General features: G+C 37.0%; 1 protein-coding gene across 1 annotated transcript; it reads left to right on the top strand.

Annotated features, from left to right (window-relative positions):
- Positions 1–9,482: 9,482 nt before the first annotated feature.
- LOC129758223 (uncharacterized) lies at positions 9,483–18,047 on the top strand. Its single transcript, XM_055755687.1, has 2 exons — positions 9,483–10,819; positions 17,466–18,047. The coding sequence occupies exons 1-2, from the start codon at positions 9,943–9,945 to the stop codon at positions 17,567–17,569; spliced, it is 981 nt and encodes a 326-aa protein (XP_055611662.1). The 5' UTR covers positions 9,483–9,942; the 3' UTR covers positions 17,570–18,047.
- The last annotated feature ends 1,747 nt before the right edge of the window (positions 18,048–19,794 follow it).

Raw genomic sequence — 19,794 nt, 5'->3', positions numbered from 1 at the left:
AGCAAGGGAGAATTGAAAAAATATCGTCTCGAGATGGGGTTATCCAAATAAAGTTCCTCGGACAAGCTAACATGATCGCGATTCAAAGTCTAGAACAACTTTTTGTTCTTAGTAATCAAACCCTTTCCTAATAAAATATTCTCTTCCTTCCCAATATTTCCCCTGACTCCCATCCCTCAAATCCTTTGACTCCTCATACCCCTCCTGAAAGTCTTTTTTTTACCTATCCTTGTTAATTCTCTGTTTCCTCCCCTCTATCCTTTGATTCCGTTCCTGAGCTATCCCGTGAATCCTTGTCCTTCCTAAAAGTCAAACCGTTGCCGCTGATGTTGACGTCGCTGACCTGCCTGCTGAGGGAGCCATACATTATTCGTCGCTGTTCAACTGAAGGATCCCATCGATGATGTGCAGAGAGAGATAGAGTCGACTCATCGTAAATTACTGCTGATTGGTGCGCAGACTAAAACTCCATCTTCACACCATGTGCCGCTGCTATTGCTGAGTTCACTCAACCTCCTCAAACTGACGCTCACTCTCGACTCTCTCTCTCCTGGCCTCCACGATTGCCGACGATCTCGCAAAGCAATACCCCAGTAAGCGCGTCCTCTCAGAAATCGACAGAGCATGCAAAAAAATTGAGAGTTGAGTCACCGAACTTAGAATAAAACGGTTAACTTCGGCGACACTCCAAGAACGCAAATATTTTCATTCGGTTTGTCCTGCCGAGATACCTAGAGGCAACAAATACGAATGCGTACATGCGAAATCAGTTTGAATCGTACACTCGTACGGTGTGGTCGCAATTGTCCCCGTGTCCCGTGTGTGCTTTCAATCGTAGCTGTCGACTTCTCAGGCAGGCGAACACGCGTCTCGGAGGGAAACATACAAACACGATTCGGATTGTGTTCGTGTGTTTCTCTGGAGGGCGTGTCTTAGCTTAATTCGTGGCACTCACCCAAGGCACGCGTATGGTGTGTTCCTCTCTAACGATGTGATGATGCAAAATCGCCAGAGAGATCGTTACGATCCCTCTGGCGATTTGAGTTACCTCTCTGCCGATTCAAATTTACCGGGACTTGCCGATACCCGATGAGAAGTAAATAAGATGATATGAGTTACCCTCGACGCTGTTCAAGCTGCTGCCACGATCATCCAATCCATGCGCTGCTGCTAATGCTGAGTTCCCTCAACCTCCTCAAACTGACGCTCACTCTCGACTCTCTCTCTCTCTCCTGGCCTCCACGATTGCCGACGATCTCGCAAGTGATACTCGCCGACACCCGATGAGAAATAAATACGATGATATGAGTTACCCGCGGGGTTTTGGACCGCACCCTGCTACGTGAAATGTTCCCTGGTACTACGGAGCTCCAGCTACTCGGATCGTTTCTGGATGGGTTGGAGGTGATGAATTACTTTTACCCCAATATTGTTAAACTTGGCCGAGACGACATGGTACAACGAAGTCAGATCGTGATTCCCCGGCCGCTGTTATTAATATCGGGTAAAAACAAACAAAAAGCTATATGCACATATTGTTATAATGTCAATTTGTATTGCTTTTGCATTGCCATTGTGACCATCGGTCGAATCAGCTAGCTAGAAATGTTTTTAAAGGAAAGTAACTTTTGTTAGTTGGATTCTTTATTGTAGTTAAATTTGAAACTTAAATAGGTTAGTTTAGTCAGTTGATTCTTTTTGATTCTAATTTCGTTGTATTAACTATGAGCACTGTTCCTACTTCCAGTACTTCCTCAATTATTGCAAGAGCTGTATTACATGCTGCTATGAATTCAAATCTATTGAATGTGGGTCACATAAACGTGCAAAGTTTATGTGCTCGCCGGATGAGTAAATTTGAGGAACTTAAACATATATTTATTAACGGTAAAACAGATATCATTTGTATGACTGAAACTTGGATGGACGACACAATTAGTGATTCTTTAATAGCTATCGATGGTTTCAGCGTTATACGTAACGACCGTAATCGCCATGGTGGTGGAGTCTGTGTGTATGTGCGGAATAATATTAATTTCAAAGTTCTTTCTCATTCTAACTACGATCCATCTAATACAACCTCATCAACTGAGTTTTTACTAATTGAGTTCAATGTTGGATCTGTTAAATTAATGATTGGTGTTTATTATAACCCTCCGAAGACAAACTGTACAGAGCTCTTGATTGAACATTACGAAAAATTCGGATTATACTACGAACACTCGTTTTTTCTTGGAGATTTCAACATTGACCTTCAAAAACAATCAACCGCTTCTCAACGTTTCAATGATTGTATTGATTTATTGTCAATGAGCTGTATAAATTATGAACCAACGTTTTTCCACTCAACCGGCTGCTCCCTTCTCGACTTATTAGTGACTAATTCTTCGGGTATGGTTGAAAAATTCAGCCAAATTTCACTGCCAGGTGTTTCACATCATGATTTCATATTTTGCACCCTTAATTTTTCGTTCACGATACAAGAGCCAGGATATTGGTTTCGTGACTACATAAACTTTGATAATGTAGCTCTTATTGGTTATCTGCGAAGAATCGCATGGAATGAGTTTCTCAGTATTGATGATCCCGACTTGATTCTATATAAACTTAATCAAACACTGCTTAATATTCATGAATCTTTTTTTCCAATGAAGTTCAGGAAAAGTAAAAAAAACAACTGGTTTAATCGAGACATTGAATTGGCTATAACAAATAGAAATCTGGCCTATGAAACTTGGAAACGTAACAAGAGTGCTTCTAATAGATCAAAATTCAAGCAGTTAAGAAATAAAGTTAATCTGCTTATTCGAGTAGCAAAAAACGACATTGATAGGAAAAAGATTAACTTTGATCTCTCGCCTAAAATTCTGTGGCAAAACGTGAAGAATATGGGATTGACTAAGAGTCCCAAGCACTCTGTGTCTTGCAATCATGATCCTGACGAAATCAACTCCTACTTCTGTTCTAACTTCACCCCCATTGACTCGGAACCTGTTCACTCTACGTTCAAAAATTCAGGGTTTTCATTCAAAACTATTCACGCTTATGAAATAATCGAATCTGTGTTTTCTTTAAAATCAAATGCTATTGGACTTGACGATATTCCTATCAAGTTTATTAAAATTATTCTTCCTGAAATCCTTCCGATTATATTGCATCTCTTCAACAAAATTATTCTCACTTCTACATTTCCCACTCTTTGGAAAACTGCTAAAATAATACCCATACCTAAAAAAAGAAACAGTAGTGACTTGTCAAACCTGCGACCAATAAGTTTGTTATGTTCACTTTCCAAGGTTTTCGAAAAATTGTTAAAACAACAAATTTCTAGTTTTGTTAACGAATATGACCTACTTCATAAATTCCAGTCTGGTTTTCGCGCACACCACAGTACAGAAACAGCATTAATTAAAGTTCACGACGATATTGCTAGATGCATCGATAAGAAAGGAGTGGCAACCATGTTACTTATAGATTTTTCGAAAGCGTTCGATCGAGTGTCTCACTCAAAACTGTACCGTAAATTATTATCTTACTATGACTTCAGTTCACCTGCCGCAAATCTTATAAAATCCTATCTTTATGAACGAAAACAAGCTGTTTTTCATGCTGCCCAGACAACCAGAAGTCGTATTTTCTTTTACAGATTACATCGTATAGAATGTTATTTATACTCATTTTCGTATATCTGCACCTACAATGTGCGGTCCATGCATATTCTTTATCGTATTTAAAAGCATTGCATGATTTTATTACGACAAGAAGTATTTATGTACATATGAACTCGACCTTTGTGTACGACAATTCGCAAAAAATTCGTGAAACGACCGATATACGGTGATCAGCCGTGACTGAGAGATTTTGTCGTGCTATGCATAAAATAATTCGAAATAAAAAACGTATATAACTGCATTGATTCGTAATAATGTGCATGCAATCGTATACCTTTGCAAATTAATTCGCATGTCTGATTTTCGTAAAACGTATTTGCTGGCAATCGTAAAAGAATACAAAAAAGTTCAATAATATCGTTGATTATAATGGGACATCGATGATTGGAATCGTATTTAAGGAGGCTTCAAAATGCTGATCTATTTTTAGATCATCGATGACGTGTTTTACGATTTAAAAGATTTTAGTTATAGAAATATACGATTTGCTTTTGGTTTAATGCCTTTGAAGCAAATCCCCTTGAATTTATATATTCCAGATAGCGTCGAGGAACCATCATGAGCTGCTGATCGAATCGTCAGGGGATCAAGTCCAGGCGCTAACAATAAATTCATGAACGTGGAAAAAAATCAGCAATCAGGCAAATAATAAATGTGTACAATATAAACTTGAATTTGACAGCAAAAAAACACATTTCTTTGAAACAATCTTATTTTTATTATTTTTTGGGGATGAATAAACCAATTGGTTTAAAATCCCAAAAAAATATTTTTTTCAACTGACGGAAAATGAGAGCCCTGCACTCAAGTCGCAAAAGACGACCAAATAAGTCGTCAAACTTTCCATATTGTTACGAAAAAATGTCGTATATTACAACCTCAATCATCTATATGATGATGTGAATTGTCATAGTATATTCCAAAAAGAATCAGGTTAGTCGTAAATGATGCGCATGACAAGTCGTGCAAATCGTAATTTAATACAATCCAAATCCAGAATATGTTTGCTGATGTACCTACTATATGGCCTCCAAAATGATACGTATATACTGGTTTTGATACATTATATACGATATGTTTACACGTATATTTGCACGTATATTTGCGTTGCAAATTAGAAATACCCACCAAATGGTTGTCTGGGTGATACATTATCCAAATTTTCAATAATCACATCTGGTGTTCCGCAAGGATCGGTTTTGGGACCTCTTTTATTTTCAATGTTTATCAATGATCTTCCATTGGTCTTAGATTTTTGTCAAGTCCACATGTTTGCTGATGATGTGCAAATATACTTTTGCAATACTGGTGAATATGATCGTTTTTTGGTTGCTAATAAAGTGAACAATGATCTATCGAAGCTTTCTGAGTGGTCTGCTAACAACCTTTTACCGATAAATTCATCAAAAACTAATGCCATCTTCTTTTCAAAAAGTAAGTTGGATTTGGGGCCTCCCGTTCTATTCGTGAATAATGAAGAAATCAAATTCACTGATAAAGTCAACAATCTAGGAGTCATATTTGAAAAAACTCTCTGTTGGAATTCCCAGATTAAACAGCAGACTTCAAAAATCTATTCTACTTTAAAAAGACTGAACATAAGCACCAGACACTTAGACTCCAACACGAAACTCAAACTGTTCAAAACCTTCCTTCTACCTCATTTTACTTATAACTGTTTTACGTTCTCCAACGCGGATGTATATCATTTGAATCGCATCAAAATAGCGTTAAACGCTTGTGTAAGATATGTCTACGGTCTTAACCGTTTTGCTAGTGTTACTTTTCTTCAAAAGCATCTTCTTGGTTGTAGTTACGCAAATTTTTACCAGTTTCGCAATTGTATGATGATTTTTAAAATTATCAATAGTGAAAAACCTCCTTATTTGTATTCATTGCTCACTCCTTTACGTAGTTCACGCTCTTCCAATTTTCTCATCCCACATCATTCATCATCGTACTATGGTAACTCTTTCATAATTAGAAGTATAAAAAATTGGAACCAGCTCCCGACGCGTATTTAATTAAATTTTTCCAAAAAAGGATTCAAAGAGAATTTACTGGCTTTACTAAACGGAAATGCGTAAAACCTAGAATAGTTTTGTTTCATGCTACATAACTTCAGGAATAGTTAAATCAGATTGAATAAGTTGTTCTTATAAAATCTAAATTGTAACGATTTAAAAGATCTTTGATCTTATGTTACATGGTAATAGTAAATAAATAAATAAATAAATAAATTTTGTGAATGATTTTTGCTCTACAAAACGGAAAAACAAACCACCCATAGTTAATAAATGTGTTTATGATATTGGATGTTTAACAAACGTGTATAGTAATCTCCAAAAGTTCAGTAATATCGATAAGCTACATTATTGTAATTTATTGTTTAAACCCGTTGTTCCTAGAAAGGCAAAAATTTCAAAGGGAGGCCATAACGATTGTTTTTTTTCGATTATAGAAAACAATATACAAGCTTTTGGAGAAATTCAAAACATTCTGTCCGATGGAAGTCATTTTTATTTTGTTTTTAAAAAAATTGTCGTCACGAGGACACACAATGATTTACTTAAATGTCAAGTAGTTGATGAAGTTTCAATGGTAAGAGTTAATAATACATTGTCAAAATACGTGACTATTGTTTTTAGAGGCAGTACATTTATGGTGAAACTATGTTATACTTTACATGTAGATTAAAAACTTGTTAATAAATGTAAAAGTACTAGAAGCATTTTACCTAACTTTGTTATTGAGTTCTATTTTAACTTTAAAGTTCCCATAAATAAAAATCACAATTACAATCACGATAAAAATTTGTTTTATTTGCTTCTTTTCACAATTCCCAAACGCATTCATGCAACATAACTGTATTATTTTTTTTACTTTGTTCAATATAAGACTTTAATTGTAAAACCAAATTTGTAGGAATTAGTCCAGTAGATTCTACGATATCGAATGTCGAATTTTGGTGTTCGCTGGCTTAGATTCCTTTGCGGCCCTTAATGTGTTAAGAGCAGCTTTGGTATTCCAATAATTGTTTTTACTAAAATGGCAGTCAGCACTGATTGTGCCCCCAACGCAACGGGTTAAGATAAGGCTGACAGTGGCCGTTGGTACCTTTGCTGCTATAGTCAAAGTCCGTAAGTGGTTCCATAATTGACTTCGAAACTGATTCCTGCTCGATAACTGCGGAAGAGAAGATTGAAGAATTTTAAATTATTTTTGAACAAATTGGCAAAGTTTTTATACATAAACATTTGAGTTATTCTACGGGTACAGAATTTCGCATTCCGAACGCAGGCTTCTGATTCATCAAAATTACTAAATTACCATTAAGTCACCACTCATTCAAATAAATTAAATATATGAAAACTAACAAATGCATATATCGCCATAATCGTCTTTTTTTATACCTTTGACGTTTCAGGATTCTGTAAACATATACCTGAAAAAAATCCATGGAGGTTATAACTTATAGTTCGTGATCATTTTGAAGATTAGCTAAAAAAAATACTGAATGTCTAACACATTATTTACCTTTCATGAAATCATCACTTCAAACATTATTGTGAATGTTTGGTTTTTATCGTCATTTGGAAATTTCCAGGCTATGGTATGATAGAATAGCTACGTTTACAAGGACAGTCACTGTTTCTCGATAAGTCGTCTTATCATATTGACTGTTTGAGATATAGTATTTTGGTATGCGGGTTTCCAGCAGCCTGATCCTCGACCAAAGCACAGCACTTGTCACTTCAGTACACTTTATGTGGTTCAAATCCGACACTTTATGTTCAAGAGTGTGTCCAACAGGACTGGCAACCCTGTCACGTTTAGGTTGTTCATACTTTTCGCAGTGAAGATTTTCAATTATATTTCCGAAAAATAGGGTGAAAATGTTTGCAACGCATGTAAATTCGACGTTTGAGTGTTGTATCTGGTGAAAGTGAATGGAATCCGGCAATTTAGAATGTATTTAGTGGATATAAATATCAAATGCTCTAAACAGCAAGGAAGGGGGCTGGTACTACGCCCCCCGGCTCAACACAGGAATGCAGTCTTGGAAACGAGTTGCTGGAAGGAATCTCATCAGAGCGATACTTTTAGCCGCACATCATTTAAGATGAGTATTTTTTTGTTTTCTATGTTTTTTTTTTATAAATTTTAGTTTAAAATTAAAAAGACAGTTTTGTTTATTAGGTTTAGTTGTATGAAAACTGTCACAATTTCTCAAGATCCGAAATATTTCCCCTGACGAAATATTTCAACAACTCAATATTTTATGAAAACTGTTGTATTTAACCCAAAACCAAGATTTGTTACATCACCTTGTAATCGACGAAAAGAAAAAGAGATAATCTGAAAAGGGAACTTCAAGCCCTTGCTTTAATCCGATAAATATATGCTGGTTCATTAGTATCTGGATCGTAAAGCGAAACACACCTTCTTTTATTTAACCTCTTAAATCCGACCGCCGTCACTATATTTTTTCACCATTTGGTTAATTTATAACAGTTTGGCGACGAGGATTAAGTTCTTTGTAAAAAGTGGATTTTTTATTAAAAGTTTTTTTACGCGTGTGGTGATTGTAAACGGCAAGCTCCGTGAATTTTCCAAGCAAATTATTTTTGGAAATACTTTTGGTCGGCGAAGGAGATCGGATTTTTGTGGCTTTAACGAAAACCACGTTTTTCTGAACAAAAGGCTATTGTTCGGCGCAGGTATTGTACCATCTTTGAAACCATGTTTGTTCTGTGATTTTTTTTTTCAAGCGACATTTCCTGCAAAAGGTTTTTTTTATCACGAACATACAATAAGCGAAATCATTTTGCGACGATATTTCGTAAAAAGGTGATTTTTTTAGACAATTTTTACAAAAAGTTACATTTCATTGTCACCACCATTTTGTTTGCCACGAGGTGAAATTTTGCGTGTGGATACCATTTTGTTGCTATTTCTCTTTTCTTCGTTTCAACTTTTGGAACACCCTATCTTTTGACGACTGTTACTAACACAGTGACAGATACAGAAAATCAACTGTGGTAAAATTTGTCAGCGTCATCGTCTTCATTTTGTTTGCAAAAAGTTACAGAGTGCTAAATGTTGCAATTTTAATCGCCCGGAAATTACCGAAAAACTGTGATTTCGTTTATTTCACACCCAGAGAGGATTCTCCTGGTTGTGGTTGCTGCTGTTTTGTGGATCCAGTTGGTTGTTGCTCGCGCTCGGAAGACGTGTGTCGGCGGAATTAATTTCTTGCTGCTGCCGCACGGAAGGCGTTGGTTGGTGGATTTGGTTGTTGTGCTGCTGCCCGTAAAACCGATTTATTGCTGCTGTTTGAAGGTTTTGGTTGCCCGCTGCTGTCGGGAGGAGTTTTTTTTGCTGCTTCCAGGAGGAAGTTTTGCTGCTTCCAGGTGGAAGTTTGTTGCTGCTGTTGGGGACGTAAGTTGTTGCTGTTGTTTTTGGCTGGAAGAAATATTAAGCCATTTGAACCGATACCAGGTTTCTGTTGAGGATCGTTGTTGCTGCCGGAAGAAGTTTGTAGTGATAAATTCACACTTTGGGAAACATCCTTTTTGCGACACGAGCGGATCGGTGCGAGGTTTTTAGATCAGGTATGTGATTTTGTTTTGATTGAATTTTTATCACTGTGGAACATATCCGAAGCATATTTTAAACAATTTTTATTTTATTAACGATATTATTTTTTCAATTTTTTCCACATTTTGGAATTTTACTTGTATTTTTCAGCAATTTTTATTGCTTTTTATTTATTATGGCTCTGACTGCGACCATGGAACCGTACATTCCCGGTTCGGTCCCTTTTTCCCAATATTTAGAACAATTAGAGTTCATTTTTGAGCATAACGAATACACGGAAGCCAGATATAAGGTTTCGTTTTTGGCAGTATGTGGCCAAGAGGTGTATTCAGAATTGAAAAAGTTGTTTCCAGGACGCAATTTTAGGGATCTTACATATAAAGAAATAACTGAGGCTCTCAAAAAGCGATTCGATAAGTCAGACACAGAGATTTTACAGAGTGAAGAATTTTGGACTAGGCGTCAAGGTGATCATGAGAAGGCGGAAGATTTTATTTTAGCAGTCAAAGTACTGGCAGAAAAATGTAATTTGGGAGAACTAAAGCAAAGAGGAATTCGGGATGTTTTGGCTATAGGTGTGAACGACGAAGAATTACAAAAGCAATTATTTAACGAAAAAGATTTAACAGCCGAAAGGGCTGAGCAGTTAATTTTAAATTATGAACATGCAATGAGCCGTACCCGATTTTTGAACAGGAAAAAGGAGAAAAATATTAACATAATTTCACGTCTTGGTTCTCGCCCGCAAAGTAGTTTTAACAATCGCGCCTATTCTTCGAAGTTTTCTGGAGGTTTTAGAGGAAGAGATCGTAGCCTGGAAAGAAACAACTTTAGAAATCGTTCGTTTTCTTCACGCAGTAGGAGTGGAGACCGGTTTTCTAATAGAAAACGTTTTAATAATGAAAAGAAAGTTTTCATTTGTTCCTTCTGTAAAAAGAAGGGACATACCAGAAAATTTTGCTATCAGTTGAAACAAAACAACAAAATTTATACAAAAAATCAAAATAGTGTAAAATTTTTGGATACTCCAAAATCACCTATTCCTTCTACATCTTCTTCAATTTTCAAGCGTTTAAAAGCAGACTTGGAGTCTGATAGTGAAGACGAATTGTCGTGTCTCATGATTGCATCGGGAATTGGGTCTAAGCCTAGATCAAATGGTCCTTGTTATGTTGAAACCCTAATTGAAAATAAGCGTTTAACCATGGAAGTCGATTGCGGTTCGGCTGAAAGCGTGATTTCGGAGGAGCTATTCTTCAGAAATTTTAAAAACCATAGTTTGAGTCCGTGCCATAAAAGATTGGTCGTGATTGATGGGAAAAGGTTAAAAATTTCAGGAATGTTTTCAGTAAAGGTAGAAAATTTGGGGATTCAACATAAACTGAATCTCATAGTGCTGCGATGCGACAACGAGTTTACTCCATTAATGGGACGCACATGGTTGGACGTACTATATCCGGAATGGAGGAACATTTTTGCAAGGCACCATTTGTTTAGCGGAAGCGTACATTTGTTGAAAGAAGATCAAGCGGTAGAAGAGATAAGGAGTAAGTTTAAGAACGTTTTCAACAAAGATTTTTCTAGTCCAATTAAAGGTTTTGAGGGGGACTTAGTTCTGAAGGAGGACCGACCTATTTTCAAAAAAGCGTATCAAGTTCCTTTACGTTTGAGGCCAAGAGTGTTGGAGTATTTGGATAACTTGGAGAAAGAAGGGGTGATTACACCTGTTGAAGCCAGTGAGTGGGCTTCCCCGGTGGTAATTGTGGTTAAAAAAGATAAAGACATACGATTAGTCATCGACTGTAAGGTGTCTATCAATAAAGTGATAGTACCTAATACTTACCCTTTACCTCTTGCCCAAGATTTATTCGCCTCTCTGGCTGGGTCTAAAATGTTTTGCTCTTTGGATTTGTCTGGAGCTTATACACAGCTTAGTTTATCAGAAAATTCTAGGAAGTTCATGATAATTAACACAATAAACGGACTTTATGCGTATAACAGACTTCCTCAGGGTGTATCTTCATCGGCTTCAATTTTCCAAAAGGTTATGGATAGAATTTTACAAGGATTGGACAAGGTTTTTTGTTATCTGGACGACATTTTGGTTGCGGGAATAGATTTTGAGGACTGCAAGCGAAAGCTATATTTAGTCTTGGAAAGACTTGCTAAGGCTAATATAAAAGTAAGCTGGAAGAAGTGCAAGTTTTTTGTAAATAAATTAAGATATTTGGGACACATCTTAACAGATCGAGGTTTACTTCCATGTCCGGAGAAAATTCAGACCATTCGGGAAGCTAAACCTCCTACCAATATATCTGAATTAAAAGCTTTTTTGGGTTTAGTTACTTACTATGCTAAATTCATCCCAAATTTATCTTCCCGCATCCATTGTCTTTATAATTTATTAAAGAAAAACGTTAGATATGTCTGGACAGAAAATTGTGACAAGGTGTTCAACGATTGCAAGCAGTTTTTAATGAATCCAAACCTTTTAGAATTTTTTGATCCTGCTAAGCCTTTGATAATAGTTACTGATGCGTGTAACTACGGCTTAGGAGGTGTTTTAGCACACGAAATTGATGGCGTTGAGAGACCAATAAGTTTTACATCATTTTCGCTGAATAATGCGCAGAAAAATTACCCTATCCTACATTTAGAGGCTTTGGCGGTTATAAGTACGGTGAAGAAATTTCACAAGTTTCTCTACGGACAGAAATTTAAGATTTTTACTGATCACAAGCCTTTGATCGGTATTTTTGGTAAAGAAGGAAAACATGCTATTACAGTTACTCGTTTACAAAGATACATCATGGAATTATCGATTTACGATTATGAGATAATATATCGACCGTCATCCCGTATGGGGAACGCGGATTTTTGTTCTCGATTTCCGATTCAACAAGAAGTACCGAAGGAATTGGCAAGAGAATACATTAAGAGTTTGAACTTTACTGATGAATTTCCTTTAGATTGTAAATTAGTTGCTAAAGAAACATCTAAAGATGAATTTTTGTTGAAAATCATGCAATTTCTAAGGAAAGGTTGGCCTGAGCGTTTGGACAAAGTTTTCAAAAATATTTATGCAAATCATCATGACTTAGAGGAATTTGAAGGCTGTTTGTTGTTCCAAGGACGAGTAATGATTCCATCGTCTTTGAGAAATAAAATTTTGAAAATGCTACATAAAAATCATTCAGGAATGAGTAAAATCAAACAGATGGCTAGGAGAACTGTTTTCTGGAATGGAATCAACGACGACATTGAGGATTTTGTGAAAGCCTGTCAAATCTGTCATCAAACTACAGCAATTAGAAAAACTGTTCCTTATTCGTCATGGCAACAAACCAACAAGCCATTTAGTCGTTTACATGCAGATTTCTTTCACTTTCAAAAGAAAACGTTTCTGGTGATAGTAGACAGTCATAGTAAATGGCTTGAGCTCGAGTATATGAGGTTCGGTACAGACTGCAGAAAGGTGTTGAAGGTGTTTCTAAGTATCTTCGCTAGGTTCGGGTTACCAGACGTAATCGTGACTGATGGAGGCCCACCGTTCAATTCCGAATATTTCAAAGTGTTTCTGGAGAAACAAGGAATTCGAGTCATGAAGAGCCCTGCCTGTCGTGATTTGCGGCTTGTTTTGTCGACCCACGTCGCGAACCTTTGATGCGGACCCTTGATGCTGACCCTTGATGCGGACCTTTCATGCGGACCCTTGATGCGGACCTTTCATGCGAACCTTTGATGTGGACCCTTGATGCGGACCCTTGATGCGGACCTTTGATGCGGACCCTTGATGTGGACCTTTGATGCGGACCCTTAATGCGGACCCATAATGCGGACCTTTGATGCGGACCCTTGATGCGGACCCTTGATGCGGACCTTTCATGCGGACCCTTAATGCGGACCCATAATGCGGACCTTTGATGCGGACCCTTGATGCGGACCTTTCATGCGGACCCTTGATGCGGATCTTTGATGCGGGCCCTTGATGCGGACCTTTGATGCGGGCCCTTGATGCGGACCTTTCATGCGGACCCTTGATGCGGACCTTTGATGCGGGCCCTTGATGCGGACCCATAATGCGGACCTTTGATGCGGACCCTTGATGCGGACCTTTGATGCGAACCCTTGATGCGGACCTTTCATGCGGACCCTTGATGCGGCCCTTTCATGTGAACCCTTGATGCGGACCTTTGATGCGGACCCTTGATGCGGACCTTTGATGCGAACCTTTGATGCGGACCTTTGATGTTGACCTTTCATGCGGACCTTCAAGCACAACCACTATTTGTTGCTCATAAGAGCTTCGATTTCAGAATGACCTCTTAAGCGACCGGGTTGCTTTATTTATAGCGAGTGATACCCGCGCGTCACGTTTAAAACACTCGGGTGGGCAGAGGAAAACGCGAGTAGATTTTTCTTTTTCTTTACTTCTTACCAGAACGCGTGTTCGCGTTGCTATGAGTTTCAGACTTAAAATGCATAGGGTTACCAACGTACACATATTGCGTTAAATTTTAATTTATTATTTCTTATTTGATTAACTCTATTTCTAGTACATTATCCTACAATACTTCACTACTGTACTCTTTAATCAAATACATTGAATATAACCACGTGATGGTATTTTGTTATTCGTTTTGGTCGTTCTCTTTGCTCTAACATTTCAATTTCCGGGCTATTTTCACAAGTTTGAGTTTCCACTTCTTGAATTGTATTAGGAACCCTTTTGATGTCATAAACTTTTCTTGCATATGTAACTCTTCTTTCGCTTTGTATTACAACTTTTGCTCCATCTCTTGTCAGAACAGTGTAACGTTCTTTTGAAAATGTTGGGTCTCCTTTGTCTCCCACAACAATATCTGATAGTTCTGAGTTCCTTATGGCATTTGCATATCTTTTGCTCTCGAGTTTTGATGAAACATCTTTTCTCGCACATCTGTTCGGTCCAATTGCTCTGTTGATCTTGCTTTCCATAAAAATGGGAATGTTCCCTTGTATTTCTATCCAACCAATAATTCAAAAGGCGTAACCCCGAAGCGTGAAAGGGGTCGAACTTTGTTGTGCTCGTGGACATATTTATCTAATGCCTTTTTCCAATTTACCTTATCAATTTTTGCTGGCATTTAATCATACTTTAACACTTTGTTTTGTCGCTCAACTGCTCCGTTGGACTGAGCACATAATGGAATAGATTTTCGTATTCTTACTCCTCTATTTTCCTATGTCTTACAAGACTTTTCACTCTGAAATGGTGGCCCATTGTCACTGCGGAGTGCCAAGGGATATCCCCATGTCAGAGAAATTCGACTAAGTGCTTCGTTTGTACTATCGACGTCAGTTAATTTCATTTCAACCACATGCAGATATCTTGAATATGTATCCACAACAACTAGAAATTCTCCTGAACCACAGTTGTTAAATTAAAAAAAAAATCTATTTGAAGGATTTCCCAGAGTCCTTTGGGTAACTCATGGTTAGTCAATGGGATTGGTTGATTTTTTTTTTTTTTTTTTGTTCGACAGACGAAAACAAGTCTCGCATCTTTTAACAAACTCTTCTACTTGTTTCGCCATTCCTGGCCACCAGAAATAGTTTCGCACTATTTTTTTTTACATTGATGATGCCCCTGTTTGCCCTTGGAGTGCTGATTGAAGTGCCTTATCTCGCAGTGCAATCGGTAAAATAAGTCGCTCTGAGTGAAAAACTCACGTTCCAAGATTCTTCAAATGCTTTGATTCTGATTCATATCTTTTAAGTTTTCTGTCCCAATGTTTTATTTTGATAGCTGATTTGAGTTCGTCTAATTCCACATCTTGTTCAGTTTGTTTTTCTATTTCCTCCCAAGTAAGCTCAATTGATCCTGTGTCCAGGAAAAACAGTAGATGTTTCTCCGAAGCATCATCGAATGGCTCGATCTCATGCGTTTCGTTTACCAGACGAGAAAGTGCGTCTGCAATGTTCATTTCTCCTGGTATGTGAGCCACTTGGAAGTTGAATGGTTACAATCGTAACGCCCAAGCTTCTGCCCGTGAAACTGCCCTTTTCCCTATTCGATGTTGCCTTCCGAATATGGATTCATTTGATTCGGCGTCTATGCGGATTCAAATCTTATATTCAGTATTTAGATACATAGAAAATCGTTCTAGACCCCAGACCATTGCCAATGCGTCTTTTTGGATTTGTGTGTATTTTTGTTCTGTCGGAGTCAGTGCTTTTATAATCAGATGTTTTTCCTATCCGATAATATTAAATTTACTTTCTTGATTCCTCTGCCTTTCCAATCAGAGTATCAAATAAATATATCTTCCTTTTACATCAGAGTACCAAAATTTAAGATTTTTTTTTTTTCAAAGTCTGCTTTTTTCATCAGAGTATTGAATAAATATATCTGCCTTCACTAACGGAGTACCAATTAACTATGGATTAATTTTCAAATAAACTCTGCCTTTCCCATCAGAGTATTGAATTAGTATCTCTGCCTTTCCTATCAGAGTACCAATGAATTCCAGATTTATCTTCCAAATAACTCTGCATTCCATCAGAGTATTGAATTAATACCTCTGCCTTTACTATCAGAGTACCTTAGAACCAATCAAACTTGTCATCAAATCGTTGAAATCATATTTTCATTTGATTTATTTCTTCGCCATTTCTATCGAAGTTTATTAATTTTAAGACTTTTTAACTTAGTAATTCCTCAAGGAAACCCTCTTCTTGGGAGATTCACCAAATAAACTTTTAATCAAAGTTTTGGCTTTCTCCTATGGTGGCTTTGTTTTCTTACAGCTGCTACCGACTGCGCCATTGTCGTGATTTGCGGCTTGTTTTGTCGACCCACGTCGCGAACCTTTGATGCGGACCCTTGATGCTGACCCTTGATGCGGACCTTTCATGCGGACCCTTGATGCGGACCTTTCATGCGAACCTTTGATGTGGACCCTTGATGCGGACCCTTGATGCGGACCTTTGATGCGGACCCTTGATGTGGACCTTTGATGCGGACCCTTAATGCGGACCCATAATGCGGACCTTTGATGCGGACCCTTGATGCGGACCCTTGATGCGGACCTTTCATGCGGACCCTTAATGCGGACCCATAATGCGGACCTTTGATGCGGACCCTTGATGCGGACCTTTCATGCGGACCCTTGATGCGGATCTTTGATGCGGGCCCTTGATGCGGACCTTTGATGCGGGCCCTTGATGCGGACCTTTCATGCGGACCCTTGATGCGGACCTTTGATGCGGGCCCTTGATGCGGACCCATAATGCGGACCTTTGATGCGGACCCTTGATGCGGACCTTTGATGCGAACCCTTGATGCGGACCTTTCATGCGGACCCTTGATGCGGCCCTTTCATGTGAACCCTTGATGCGGACCTTTGATGCGGACCCTTGATGCGGACCTTTGATGCGAACCTTTGATGCGGACCTTTGATGTTGACCTTTCATGCGGACCTTCAAGCACAACCACTATTTGTTGCTCATAAGAGCTTCGATTTCAGAATGACCTCTTAAGCGACCGGGTTGCTTTATTTATAGCGAGTGATACCCGCGCGTCACGTTTAAAACACTCGGGTGGGCAGAGGAAAACGCGAGTAGATTTTTCTTTTTCTTTACTTCTTACCAGAACGCGTGTTCGCGTTGCTATGAGTTTCAGACTTAAAATGCATAGGGTTACCAACGTACACATATTGCATTAAATTTTAATTTATTATTTCTTATTTGATTAACTCTATTTCTAGTACATTATCCTACACTGCCTACCATCCAGAAAGCAACGGACAGGCAGAACGAATGGTCAGACTGGTGAAGGACGTTTGGAAAAAGTTTCTTTTGGATCCGGAAATGAACAAATTGGATACCGACGAGCAAATAAGCTTTTTTCTTTTTAACTATAGGAATACTTGTTTAGATTCAGCTGGTCAATTTCCTTCAGAACGCCTCTTAGCTTTTAAACCAAAAACTTTATTGGACTTAATTAACCCTAAACATAGTTTTAAACCAAATTTTACTAAAAACATTGACGATGATGATAAATCTATAACCGTGGAAAACAAGGTATTACCTAATCCTTTTAATAAGCTTAAAAATGGTGATCTGATCTACTATAAAAATCCTAATCCGACTGATGTTAGAATTTGGTTACCTGCAAAGTTTCTAACACATGTTTCGAATAATATTTCACAGATCTCGCTCGGTGGTCGTATTCTTCAGGCGCACAGACGTCAATTGAAGATTTTGCCCGTTTCTCGCAGAGGAAGGAAATTGGTACTGCATCCCAACAATTTTGATCAACGTAGCAACTTACAGCAAACCAACATTACGCAACAGCATACAAAAAGAAGAAGAGAAGATCTCGACGATGTCAGTTCCGACTCAGAAACTGAAGGTTTTTTGGGTTTTCCAGCCGATTCATTTTTATATGAGCAAGAAGCTCTCTCAGATTTGGTTCCAATGGAGACGGAACTCGTGCCGGAAGCTCATCAAGAAGCTGTTCCAGAACAGCGTTCGATTCGACGTTCAGAAAGAAGAACAAAGAAAAGAAGAAGAAGTGATTATCTATATTATTAATTGATTTCATAATTTCTTATCGAATCTTTGTAGAAATGTTCAATTTTTTTCGAGCTTTTGAATTGCTTTTATTATTAAATTTACCATGATTGTTTTAGAAATTCAACACTTGTTTGTATTCGATATTAATAACAAATTTAAGGGAAAAGGAATTGTTGTATTTAACCCAAAACCAAGATTTGTTACATCACCTTGTAATCGACGAAAAGAAAAAGAGATAATCTGAAAAGGGAACTTCAAGCCCTTGCTTTAATCCGATAAATATATGCTGGTTCATTAGTATCTGGATCGTAAAGCGAAACACACCTTCTTTTATTTAACCTCTTAAATCCGACCGCCGTCACTATATTTTTTCACCATTTGGTTAATTTATAACAAAAACTTGCACAGCATAGATTGGTTCAATGATGCGAAAACTTGTGTACAAGTTGCTTGAAAAATGCATTACAATCTCTTCCACGATATCGGGCTTATTTTGCATATGTTCAGGCGTTTATCTGCCGTAGACAAATCAAGTTCAAAAATAGATGGCACTGTCGATCCAATTGGTTAGGAAAAAAAATAACATCATGATACATTTTTTCTTTATCAGTTGACATATTATATTCTTTCGTATACACTCATCTTAAAACTAACGAATAGCTTATAATTAAAATTATTATTATTTGATTTCATTTTTCAGCATACTTTTTCATACAGTTAGGTTCTTTCAGCGATTCAAATCTAAGAAAAGAGTCGATGAACATTGTTGTGGTATCTATGCTATAATGTTCTCAGATCCATCAATTGAATTTTCAATAAAGCAGTATTTTCACCGTTCGTCACTACTTAATATAAGAAAATATATTTATATCTAAAAGTTTCAATGTTTTTAATTAAAAACAATTTCTTACAGTGAAATCGCCGTCAACACAACTGAAATGGTAAATGTGCAATGCGATTGAATCGGCTTAATTTCTTGTTCTGAAACATTTACCCTGGCAGAACTAAAAATATCGGACCAATAATGAAAATTCACCATTTTTATTACAGACAGGTTTTGCAGCGTGATGAACTCGATAAAATGTTATTTAATGATATTCTTTGTAAAAATTTTTGCCTTTACTATTTTTAAAATGAAGATAATCAATTCAACGACTACATTCAAATTCTTTTCAACAGTTTGAATTGGTTTATTAGGTTGCTTATTTTCATCAGTCAAAATATGTTGTGATTACAATCCAGAATTACATTTAATTTTAACCTTTATTTAAATTAATTGCTCATTTTATTTTACTAAATGCAGCAGAACCGTTTCATTGCAATTGTTTAATGGAAAATCAGCTAAGTATTATAGTTTTATTTAATAACTTAAATACATACACAGACGACTGGCTAGCTCTGCCCAGGTACATTTATTTAATTAATTTTATGTTACATTTTGTATAGTATTTTAATTTCAGTTTTGTGCTCCATTGTTTGAAGACATGATAATTATCTTAACCATATCCATTATTAATTATTCATAATTGAAGCTCAGTATTTTCAGTGCCCTAATACCGTTTAGTGATCATGGTTTATCTCTTACTACATATTTTCTTTTTATTTTTTTCATTATTTAATGCATTTATATACATTTAATTTACTTATCTAAATAATTAATTTCAGGATCAGCATTATACATATATTAATTGATTTTTCGTAGAACATTTTTTAAATGTTACCGATCCCATAGCCATTTATTTGTTATTTTACTATCAAAATTTCATCCTACGAAAATATTTTTAATGATTTTAGGTTGATAATATAAAATTTATTTTAGGTTATCCGTTCAGAAAGTATTTTAATTTTCAGCAACAGGGCAACTGATCAGGAATAAATTTGAAGATAAATTTTTAAGACATGTTGACCGAGCTTAACAGCGGAATTTATTATGAACTAACATTAATCAACATGAACAATTGTA

This window comes from Uranotaenia lowii, chromosome 3, assembly GCF_029784155.1.
Source record: "Uranotaenia lowii strain MFRU-FL chromosome 3, ASM2978415v1, whole genome shotgun sequence".
NCBI classification, from domain to species: Eukaryota; Metazoa; Arthropoda; class Insecta; order Diptera; family Culicidae; genus Uranotaenia; species Uranotaenia lowii.
This window is presented reverse-complemented; position numbering and strand designations above follow the sequence as displayed.